The sequence below is a fragment of the Lynx canadensis genome, chromosome B2 (genome assembly GCF_007474595.2).
Source record: "Lynx canadensis isolate LIC74 chromosome B2, mLynCan4.pri.v2, whole genome shotgun sequence".
NCBI classification, from domain to species: Eukaryota; Metazoa; Chordata; class Mammalia; order Carnivora; family Felidae; genus Lynx; species Lynx canadensis.
This window is the reverse complement of record NC_044307.1, coordinates 52216165-52228768: the sequence shown is the minus strand read 5'-3', so window position 1 is coordinate 52228768 and position 12604 is coordinate 52216165. Positions and strand designations below refer to the sequence as shown.

At 35.4% G+C, this 12604-nt stretch overlaps 1 protein-coding gene across 1 annotated transcript in view; it reads right to left on the bottom strand.

Annotated features, from left to right (window-relative positions):
• Positions 1 to 2481: 2481 nt before the first annotated feature.
• TINAG (tubulointerstitial nephritis antigen) overlaps positions 2482 to 12604 on the bottom strand; it is an 85544-nt gene continuing 75421 nt past the window's right edge. Inside the window, 1 exon segment of the mRNA XM_030315731.2 lies at positions 2482 to 3124. Coding sequence (XP_030171591.1) covers positions 2990 to 3124 — 135 coding nt within the window. The 3' untranslated portion in view covers positions 2482 to 2989.

Sequence of the window (12604 nt, the reverse complement as noted above, 5' to 3'; positions counted from 1 at the left end):
GGTAAGCATCCAACTTCAGCTCAGGTCATGATCTCACAGCTCTTGAGTTCAAGCCCCGCGTCGGGCTCTGTGCTGACAGCTCAGAGCCTGGAGACTGCTTCAGATTCTGTGTCTCCCTCTCTCTCTCTCTGCTCCTGCCCCACTCACATTCATTCTCTCTCTCTCTCTCTCTCTCTCTCTCTCTCTCTCAAAAATAAATATTTAAAAAAATGTTTTAAGTTGTAAAAACGAGAAGAAGCATCACTCAGAGAAGGACACTGACTCCACAAACCTCAGGAATAGTATTTTCCTTGTCTCACCGGTGTACTTCTGTCCCAACTAGTCTTGGCCTCTTCTTTAGATCTTAGTTTTACTGCTGGAAAAACATATCTTGTGTCTTCCTATGGGGCTTACTATTGTGATATTTTCTTTGTTTTTTCTTCAAATCTCTGGGATTAATTTCATTATCAATTGGGATCCTCAGAAAGGTGGTAAATTCTAAAACAGCACAGTCTAGGCCTATAATCTAGACTCACAAACCACAATGAGAAAATCAATTCCAACAACTTTTATCCATTTACCTAACAGGGAAAAGGTTGTATCAACACATTCCCATAGGTGTTTTTACTAGCGAGGTTAGTCATCTGGCATTTTAATGCATTGTCATTTGTTATTTCCTTAGTCTTTATCATCTGAGGAATGTTTTAAAATGTGTTAACACCTGTGGCAGAGACACATCAGCTCATCTGTGCCATTTCAGTGGCCATCAGCCTGACATCCAACACCAGAACTGCTTTTCTTTGCCTGTCGGTTTTTTTCTTAACTGCACAACCTGCCAGACCAGACCAACCAGGAAATCCATGGCCTTGTGGAGCAGTGCTCAACCAACACACATCCTTCCTGGGTGAGATCAGAACACATAACCTGTGGTACCATCTGCTTGGTAACATAGCCTTTGTTGTCTGCCTTCGGTGATCCTACATCACTACCCACTCTCTTCAGTGTTCCCTTCCCTGCTCTAATTATGTGCACTCAAACCTTTGCTTCAGGGGCTGCTTCTAGAGGAATCCAAACTGAGACAAAACCAGATTATTTCTCAGCTCACTGGGGTAAATTTGGCCAATCCTAACAAGGGGAATCAGTCCTGTGGGTATAATCTAGGGGGGAACTAAGTGCATAGAACTGCTTCTGATGAAGCTGCAATGATTAATGGAGAAAGAATCCGCAGCTACACTCACCGTTCTGTGCTCGGCTTCCTTACATTTTCAACTTGTATGGCTTATCTAATCAGGACACCTTTGGGCACAAAAGCACAGAAAAGTTCCACAATGAAAATTCAGATGACAGAGTGTCCAGAAGTTGAAGACCATGGATAGCCCACCGTTGTAATAATAATTGGCCATGCTCACTTACTGATCAGCTTTGCTTTTTCATTTATCAGTTTGCCATTTAAGATGCCAGTGAATTATTAAAAGATTTTATCCTTTCCCAACCGTTATGAGGATGCTATTTTTGTTTCTCTGACTATAGAGAACTAAAATAAAAATTAGATGCAAATTAGTGCCAATTTAGCTTACTTTTTAGAATCTCGAGTACTGAACTGTGAAATGGTTGTGATAAAAGTCTATTTATTCTTTCTGACTCATGGCATCAGGTTGCTGTTTTCAGGGGTAAATATGTTATATTTCCAAATACAGCTTTGCAACTCATTTTAAATAGACCTTATACAAAGTGTACTGGCTTCTAAAATTGTGTGTGTGTGTGTGTGTGTGTGTGTGTGTGTGTTAACACTCTACTTCCATTGTTAGCCTCTAAGATTTCCCATTACTTAACCAGTGATGGGGTTCAGACCAGGCTGCCTCAGAATATGCCACTTTGACATACAGATTACTTTGAATTAAAGTTGTTTGAGAATAGCCAGTACAATGACATTCCTCTCTGTCCCCCTGAAAAAAGCAAATTAATCTCCTATGTGAAAAGTACCCTCCTTGAACCAGGAAACAAACAGACATTCTGATCACCAGGGATGGGATATTCAGGGCTGAGAAAATGATGTAAACAAGGTCTGTTTAGTTTCTTCACTAATTAGTACCCAAACTTAGGTTTCTTTGTCTTGTCAATTCTTCAGAAATTTATGTATGTATGTATGTATGTATGTATGTATGTATTTATTTATTTATATTGTCTAAGAGGTATAAAAGCTGCCTGCTTCAGTCCCCTGTTTGAGTCTCATATTCTTATGGGGCCCCTGTATATACATAATTCCATTTGTTTTTCTGTTGCTCTGCCCTTTTTAATTTAATTAGTACACCAGCCAAAAGAACCAAGAGAGGAGGTGTGAATTTTCCCTCCCAGACAACATCTTCTTTAGAGCACAGGCCATTACACAGTATAATGAGTAAACTACCATAAAGAATAGTTATTTCCTATGGAGAGTTACTTTCCTTTTTAGTTAAGATTGCAAGTTAGGTTAAGACAAATGAAAAGAAACAAAATGTTAGCTTTTTGAGAGAAACAATTAATCTATTTCCATTGCTTTTGGCAAATTATCAGCAAGATTTGAATAAAGACAGCACTATTTGCCTGAAAACAAAATCATGAAAATGGTAAATTGGTATTTCCATTGCTTTTTTTGGTCTGAAATCCTCATTTGTTAAAGACAGAAACTACTTCATTTCTACAAAGGAATACCATGAATTTTTAAGACAAGCACTGTTACACTTTTGTGAACTATCAAAGTCAAAAAGAATACTATCTTGAGAGAAAGAAAAAGACAGCCAGAGAACCTTAAAGCCATTTAGCTACTCTGCTGTCCTCTGTTAGTGTTTTTATATACTTAGTGATATGAAGGAAGCAGAAGCAGGGAGCCTGGGGTGAAACAAGAAAATAGGCACATTATAATAACAATGTGGAGAGACAAAGATTCCACTGTCACAGAGAACCTTACTTTGCTTAATTTCAATTTAAGGGGTTACTTAAGTGCATGGCCTTATGGAAATTTAATGATATGTTATGGTTCATCTGAACTTGTCAGTTGGCCCCAAGCTGCGACAATCAACTTTTCAATGTCAGATTCATTTACTCCTCGAAGAATCCTGAAATAGCCATTCTCTCCCCATGACTTTCCCCAGGAATTGGCAGCAATCTGCAGAAAAGAGAGAGAGAGAGAGAGAGAGAGAGAGAGAGAAGATGAATATCATAGTTGGATATTTAATACTGACTAAAAAACACAAGGAACTCATGTAGCTTTAAATGCTTTTGACTTATTATAGATCACAATTATTAAGAGGCTAAATATTTTCTAAATAAGAATAAAACAGTTATATTATTTATCAGTTACTTTAATATGCATGCACACTCAAGTTCACAATAACTAGAATTGGTATAAAACCTCTCAGTTCCCATGAGTATAATGGTAACATATATTTGTAATGCCATATCAAAAGGTGTCAGACAAGCTGCAATTATAGTGTCTCCTATGTGATTTGCTCTGTGGTAGGCACCAGGGGAACAAAGATAAATAATATCTTATTCTGTGTTCAGGGAGCTTAAGCTAAACTAATGAAGGACAACAACATAAGCCAAATACTCGGGTAGAACTATGCACAGGGTGCTACTGAAGACAGCTGAGGGGCATCTCATTTATTTGGGTGGTTCAGAAAAGTCATCATGGAAGAAGTGCTATATGTGATCCATATTAAAACCTGGGAATAAATGAACCAGATAAAAAAAGGAGGAAAGGAGATTCAGGTAAAGGAAAACAGTAGAAGCATAAGCAACAGCAAAGCATGGAGCAGCATGAAGCCCTGAAATGAAGCAATGAAATTATTGTAATTAGATCATAAAACAGAAGCAGGCTGGTGGGTTATGAGGCTGAAAGGGAGTTAAGGAAATACATACTGAGAAAATAATGGTGAAAATGATGACAAGGTCTTAAGGTGCTTCCAGTAGGAGAGCAAGGTGGACACATTTATATTTTGATGATATTACTCCATGTGATATGAGAAGGATGGATTTAAGAGGGTAAACACAAGAGGCAGGGAGACTAGCTAGTAAACTAGCCAGTAAGTCTGATGTCTTCACAGGGGCGGGAGGACTAGGAAGAGAAATAGAGAAAGTATTTGAGAAATATTCAGGAAGTAAATTCAATAAGAATTAAACATTTTCTTTCTACTTTTATTTTTTATTTTAAAATATGAGATTAACTAAAAAGTTAGAATAGGTCAAGAATGTCTCCTGGGGTTTAGAGCTTGCCTGAATAAGTGTTTGGGGTAGGGGGTGAAAAACATTAATGGAGTATGTAACGATTAACCTGAAGACTGGAAGGGAGTTAGTTGACCATAAGTAAATGTAGCAGAAAAAGCCCTGAAGGATATATTCCCAAAAGTGGGATTACTGGATCATATGGTAATTCTATTTTTTAATTTTCTGAGGGAACTCCAAATTGTTTTCCACAGTGGCCACACCAATTTCCATTCCCATCAACAGTGCATGAGTGTTCCTTTTTCCCCACATCCTCGCTAACACTTGTTTTCTCCTGTCTTTTTGATATTAGCTATTCTAATAGGTGCAAAGTAATATTTCATTGTGGTTTTAATTTTCATTTCCCTGATGACTAATGATATTGAATACATTTTCACCTATCTATTGGCCATTTGTATTATTTCAGGGAGAAATTGTCTATTCACGTCTTTTGCCCATTTTTAGTTGGATTATGTGTGGTTTTTGCTATTAAGTTGCATGAGTTCCTATATATATATTTTGGATTGTAACCCCATATCAGATAGATGGTTTGCAAATGTTTCCTCCCATTGGTTGCCTTTTTAGTTTACTTACTGTTTTGCTAGGCAGAAGCCCTTGTTCCACTTGTTGATTTTTGCTTTTATCTTTGCATCTTTGGTGTCATATCCAAACAATCTTTGCAAGGATCAACATCAAGGAGATTTTCCCCTGTGTTTTCTTCCTGTATCTTTGTAATTTCTAGTCTTACATTTAAGTCTTTCATCCATTTTGAGTTCATTTTTATGAGTGGAGTACAATAGGGTTTCAATTCCATTCTTCTGCATATGGTTAAACACCTTTCTCAACACCAGTGATTGAAAAGACTATCCTTTCTCCATTGCCTCTTCTTGGTCTTTTTGTCAAATATTAGTTGATTATATGTAAGTGGGTTTTTTCCTGGGCTCTTGATCTTGTTCTATTGGTCCGTGTGTCTATTCTTATGCCAGTAATGTACTGTTTTGACTATTAAAATTTTGAAGTAAAATTTGAAATCAAAATTTGTGATGCCTCCAGTAATCTTTCTCAGGATTACTTTGGCAGTTCAGAGTCTCTTGTGGCTCCGAACAACTTTTAGGATATTTTTCATTTTTGTGAAAATTGTCATTGGAAATTTGATAGGGATTGCATTGAATTTATAGATGGTTTTGGGTAGTATGGACATTTTAACAATATTAATTCTTTTGATCCATGAACATGGGATATCATTTCATTATTTGTGTCTTCTTTAATTTCTTTTATCAATTTCTTATAATTTTTATTATACAGATCTTTCACATCCTTGGTTAAATGCATACTAAGTATACATATTTTTTATTTTATCATAAATGAAACATTCTTTAGAACAGTTCACCATTAGTATATAAAAATACAACTGATTTTTGTATGTTGATTTGGTATCCTGCCACTTTGTTGATTTATTAGTTCTAATAGTTTTTTTGATGGAGTCTTTAGGATTTTATATATATATGATCATATCATCTGCAAAGAGAGACAGTTTATTTCTTCTATTCTGATTTGGATGCCTTTTGTTTCTTTCTCTTGTCTAATTGCTCTTTCTAGGACTTCCAGTACTATCTTGAATAGGATAAGAGTGGACATCTTTGTTTTGTTCCTGATCACAGGGTGAATGCTTTCAATCTTTCACTATTGAATATGATATTTACTCTGTGTTTATCACATATAGCCTTTATTATGTTGAGGTATATTCCTTCTAAACCCAATTTTTGAGATTTTTTTAATCAGTAAAGAATGTGAATTTTGTCAAATGCTTTGTCTATATCTATTGAGATGATCATATAATTTTTATCTTTCATTTTATTAATGTAATGTATCACACTTATTGATTTGCTTATGCCGAACCATACTTACACCCCAGGCATGAATCCTTTTGTTCACAATTATGATCACTTTAATGTACTGTTGAATTCAGTTTGCTAGTACTATTTTGGTGGGGGGGATTTTTGAATCTTCATTCATCAGGGATATTTTATTTTCTTGTAGTGACCTTTTCTGGCTTTGGTATCAGGGTAATGCTGGCCTTGTAAAAAGAGTTTCAGAGGGTTCCCTCCTCTTCAAATTTTTGAAAAAGTTTGAGAAGGATTTGGTGTTAATTTTTTAAATGTTTGCATTTAAATTCCAGTTAGTTAACATACAATTTAATACCAGTTTCAGGTATACAATATAGTGATTCAACACTTTGATACAACACCTGGTGCTCATCACAACAAGTGCACTCCTTAATTCCCATCACCTATTTTCCCATCACCCCATCCACCTCCCCTCTGATAACTATCAGTTTGTTCTCTATAGTTAAGAGTCTGTTTCTTAGTTTGCTCCCTCCCTTTTTCCCCTTTGCTCATTTGTTTTGTTTTTTAAATTCTACACATGAGTAAAATGATATGGTATTTGTCTTTCTCTGGCTGACTTTTTCCTTATCATAATACTCTCTAGCTATAAAGCAAATGGCAAGAATTCATTCTTTTTTCATGGTTAATATTCCATTACACATATATAGCACATGTTTTTTATCTATTTATTGATGGACACTGGGCTGTTTCCATAATTTGGCTATTGTAGATAATGCTGCTATAAACATTGGGGTTCATGTATCCCTTTGAATTAGTATTTTTGTATTCTTTAGGTAAGTACCTAGTAGTGTAATTGCTGGATCACAGGGTAGTTCTATTTTTAACTTTTGAGAAGTCTCCATACTGTTTTCCCGAGTAGCTGCACCAGTTTGAATTCCCACCAAACAGTGCAAGAGGGTTCCCGTTTCTCCACATCCTCACTAACATTTGTTGTTTCTTGTGTTGTTGATTTTAGCCATTCTGATGGTGTGAAGTGATATTTGATGGTAGTTTTGGTTTACAGTTCCATAATGACTAGTGCTATTGAGCACGTTTCATGTACATGTTGGCCATTTTTATATCTTCTTTGGAACTAAGCGTATTCAGATTCTTTGCTTGTTTTTAATCTCATTATTTGTTTTCTTGCTACTGAATTGTATGAGTTCCTTAAATATTTTGGATATCAACCCCTTGTCAAATACATAATTTACAAGTAATTTCTCCATTCCAGGTTGACTTTTATTGTTACTTTTGGTTTTGTTTTTGTCTTGCTGTGTGGAAGCTTTCTAGTTTGATGTAATCCACTTGTTTATTTTTGTTTTTGCCACTTGTGCTTTTGGTGTCCTATCCTGGAAGTCATTGCAAAGATCAATGTTAAGGAGTGATTCCCTGTTGTCTTCACAGTTTCAGGTCTTACACTTAAATCTTTAACCCATTTTATGTTAATTTTTGTAAATGGTGTGAAAAAGGGGTCCACTTTCATTCTTTTGCTTGTGAATACACTTTTCTCAACATCATTTATTAAAGATATCCTTTCCCCAGCCAGCCATCAGTTAGGCTATTTTTTCTGAGGTTAACCTATCATTTAAAAAGCTCTACCATTTTTAAATTTTCCTTTTTATCATTTACTTTCAATTGTTTTATTATTAAATGCCTGGGCATAGTTTTTTTGTTTTTTGTTTTTTGTTTTTTGTTTTTTGTTTTTTTTTATTTCTCCTTCCTGGAGTTTATTGAGCTCTCTGAATTTTTGGGTTCATGTCCTTCAGTTTTGGAAAACTATTGGCTATTAAGTTTTTAAATATCGGGGCGCCTGGGTGGCTCAGTCGGTTAAGGGTCCGACTTCAGCTCAGGTCATGATCTCGCAGTCCGTGAGTTCGAGCCCCGCATTGGGCTCTGTGCTGACAGCTCAGAGCCTGGAGCTTGTTTCCGATTCTATGTCTCCCTCCCTCTCTGATCCTCCCCCGTTCACGCTCTGTCTCTCTCTGTCTCAAAAATAAATAAACATTAAAAAAATTTAAATAAATAAATAAATAAATATTGATTCTGACTCATTCTCTCCCTCTCTCTCTCTCTCTCTCTCTTAATCCTTCTGAGAATACAATTACATGTCTGTTAAACTGTTGATTGTGTCCTACCCTTTGTATTCACATTGTTCTGTATTTCGTTCTTTCATTGTTTTTCTCTGTGTACTACAAATTTCATTGACTTTTATTTAAGATCACTAATTCTGTTTGCCATTTAACCCATCCAGCAAGTTCTTAATTTCAAACATTGCACTCACAAATTCAATAATTCATTTATATATATATATTTAAGTCCTTTGTTAAAAGTCTCCGTCTTTCATGGGACACCTGCATAGCTCAATCAGTTAAGCAGCTGACTTCAACTCAGGTCATGATCTTGTGGTTTGTGAGTTTGGGCCCCATGTTGGGCTCTGCACTGACAGCTTGGAGACTGGAGCCTTCTTTGGATTCTGTGTCTCCCTCTATCTCCACCCCTCCACTGCTCACACTCCGTCTTTCTGTCTCTCAAAAAATGAATATTAATTTTTTTAAGTCTCCATCTTTCATCCATATTTTTAAAATGATTTTTACAATGGCTCTTTTAAAGCCAACATCTAAAGTATTATCTATTGATAGTTTTTCCCCTTAGTTATTGGTCACATTTTTCTCCTTCACATATTTCAGAATTTTTAAATGTAAGCTGGACATGTTGTCCTAATAATTATAGATTGACCTGGGTATTATTTTCCTAAGAAGTTTAGCCCTTTCTTCTCCTAAAGAGATATGGTGAGGAATTAATCACCTCAATTTGTGCAGAAACTGAGTCAGGTCAGGGCTGGAGATAAGCTTTTGTTAAACTCATTCCACTCCTGGTTTTCTTCCTATATTTGGGGTTTATGCCTATGATGTGTGTGTTTCAGGCTCTCTTCCAGTGGGACTCCTACTACAATGTCTTCAAGGCTGCAGATTTCACTCTGCCTTCTCATTCCCCTCCTTAGCTACTCACACTGTTCTAGCAACTTATTAAATATTCCATGGAAAGAGATGGCTTCGTGTTTGGGGTTCATCTAAATTCTAATTCAGCTGGATTTTCTATCTCCCAGAGGCCTCTCTCTCTTTCTCTCTCTCTCTCTCTCTCTCTCTCTCTCTCTCTCTCTCCTTATTTGAAATGTAACCTTCAGCTTAAACCCAGACCTACCGAATGTTCACAGTATGGAAAATCATCCCCATATTCAGCTCTCTCGTTTCTATAAAAATATGGTTTGGTATCTGTCTTTCTCTATGTTTTCACTCTTATGTGGATCCTGAGAAACTTAACAGGAACCCATGGGGGAGGGGAAGGAAAAAAAAAGAGGTTAGAGTGGGAGAGAGCCAAAGCATAAGAGACTCTTAAAAAATGAGAACAAACTGAGGGCTGATGGGGGGTGGGAGGGAGGAGAGGGTGGGTGATGGGTATTGAAGAGGGCATCTTTTGGGATGAGCACTGGGTGTTGTATGGAAACCAATTTGACAATAAATTTCATATATTTAAAAAAATAAAAATAAAATAAAAATATGGTTTGGAAAATTAATTCTGATACTATTTTCAACTTATTTAGTGGTATACATGGCTTCTTGTTATGTATTAAATTTTACTCAGTAGTGGAAGTCGTCTACTTTTTAAATTTTTAATTTACTATATCATAGGCCTACATGTAAATATTTTAAAATGTTCATATATAATTGTGGGGCAATAAAACTTTTCTGAACTTCTCAGTGCCCTTGCAAAAAAAACCTCTAATCTACTGGTGCACAAAGGGTGTATATGATATAGAGACACAGAATATTTGCTTTCACTTCTGTCAGAAATATTTTATCTTCACATTCAATGAGAATTAGATCTGTAGCCATTTGTCTAGTTAATTGATCTGATCCAAAAGGGTAATAAAACTTCTCTTATCTCCCCAAGAGGGCCAAAGAGTCAGAGACCAGACAAGGTCTTAAATTAAGCCCCATGGTGCCAGGAGTACTGGAACATTATCTCTCTTGGTTTTTACATGTTAAAAAAGGATGAAGTTCAGCATTTGGAGACATTATCTGTATTTATCTGACCCTTGCAAAGACATATTTATACTCCTAAGGGAAAGGGTAAGAACATAGGGCCCTTTCCATCCCATTTTAATAGAATATATTTTTTTTTTTGTTCCTTGCAGGAAAGGAGGAGGTTGCCTGTCTCCACTATATAAATGGAGAAAATCCATTGTTCTCTGTCCCTCATTTATGAGGTATCAGCTGCTACTTGTATGGAAAAACATTGTTGCCTCTTATCACTGCCAGACCTAGTGGTGAGGACTTATGTGGTGACATCTGGCTACTGATCTGGATGTAAGCATCAGTAAAGTACTCTTTTCTTCTGACCCATGTTTCTTAATTCAAGTAGGATAACATCTCAGACCCTTCATAATTTTTGCAAAACAGTAGTACTAAATAAGAATTTCATATTTTAATTAACCCAAATATTAATTTTTATGTAAAATGAAAACTATTTTAGTGACCTGACTAATTTTTCCTGATTGCATAGATCAATGTTATTCATTCAGTCAAGCAACAAGCATTGCGTAGATACCCATTATGTACCAGTCACTCTGCTCTGTCCTTTGGATACAGTAGTTAGTAAGGCAGACACAATACTGGCCCAAGATGAGGATACAGTTAGGTGGAGAAAAATATTCAATTCAATTCAATTCAATTCAATTCAATAAAATGTTCAATTTAATAAAATATGATAATTTTTAAATTTGATTCTTATATTCCTACCACTGATATTAATCAATTTATCTAAAAGAGTCACAGCAGAAAGAAATCCTGATTTTATGCCCATGAAATAGTTTTCTTAGAAAATTTTAGATAAGTAGTAAGTTCAGAATTGATAGGAATTGCAACAAAAGTAATCTAAAAGGATGGCATGCATGTATGTGTTGAATATATGAGAATGAGCGAGTATATGTACATTTGTGTATGTCTGTGTGTGTGTGTGTCTGTGTGTGCGTGCATGTGCATGTATGTGTACACCATCCATGAGGCTCTATCTCCATGAGGTTGAAGGTGAGAGGGTCACAGAAAGTTGTTTGTTTGTTTGTTTGTTTGCACTTTCATTCATATTCACTCCACAAATAGCTATCAGGTGTATCAGGTGCTAAATGCTAAAAACTGTTGTGAATTCAATACATTAACCAAATTATTTGTTTTTGCCTGTAAATATTATATTATTATTATACTGATAGTATGATACTGAATAACTGTTTAAACTCATTTAGTAGTAATCCTATATAGAAACTTAATTGTAGGCATTCAAACAACATATCCCCTTTCACAAATTATGAATTTTAGCTATGTAGCATTAATGTTAATTATTGGCTACTGCAAACTTTATTTTCATGAAGATAATGATATTTAAGAAAGTTAAGGTTATTTTAAGTTTATTTATTTTGAGACAGAGAGCATGTGAGCGAGAGCAGGGGAGGGGCAGAGAGAGAGAGAGAGAGAGAGAGGAAGAGAGAATCCCACACAGGCTCCACACTGTCAGTACAAAGCCCAATGCAGGGCTCAAACTCACCAATCATGAGATCATTACCTGAACTGAAATCAAGAGTCAGATGCTTAACTGACTGAGCCACCCAGGCGCTCCAAGAAATCTCAGTTTAAATACAAAGAAGCATCATTCTACTTAAAAGCAAAATACTTCCATTTGTCAACAAGACAAATATAAGAGATGACCACATATGAGTCACTCTGATGACTATCACTCCTAATATTTAGGTCTATAAGTTATAATATGCCCTCTACTGTATATATTCAAATTCAAATTTCATAATAATTACCATTACCTATTCATTCTATTTCTGCCTTTTTGCAGAAATTAAAATTAAAATGCATATAATAAAAGGACCTGGAACAATTCATCAAAGTTCGTTGTAATTAATTGGATATTTGAGATAATATGTTCCAGTCCTCTTTAAAATGTTTCTTATGTGTAACCTTCTATTAATTTTTATACTAGACATTGTTTCTTTCTCAGTGAAGGAACATGTATTTGTTATAATTGGCAAAAGCAAAAATAAAGCACTTTACCACTATGGGAAATATGTATACTTTACATCAATACCTAATATTGATACTAACATTACAAAGGCACCATCCATAGCAAAAATAATGTGAGAACACAAAACTGACATATGATAGAAGTCTAGCCATTACTTTAACATGGATGATAACAAAACAAAATGTTTTCCTGTTGATTCTTGCTTTGAAGAAAAAACACTCTTTCTTCTTTTATAATGTGAAATAAGAGGAACTGAGGAAAACTGTTACTTTAATACAAATGATTATAAAGAATTTTCTGCTGGAGAAAATACCATTATTACAAACAGTATCACTGTAACTTAGAGTGACTAAATAACACAAACCAGGAGGTAGAGACACAGATGATTCTAAAATAGTCACATCACAGTAGAA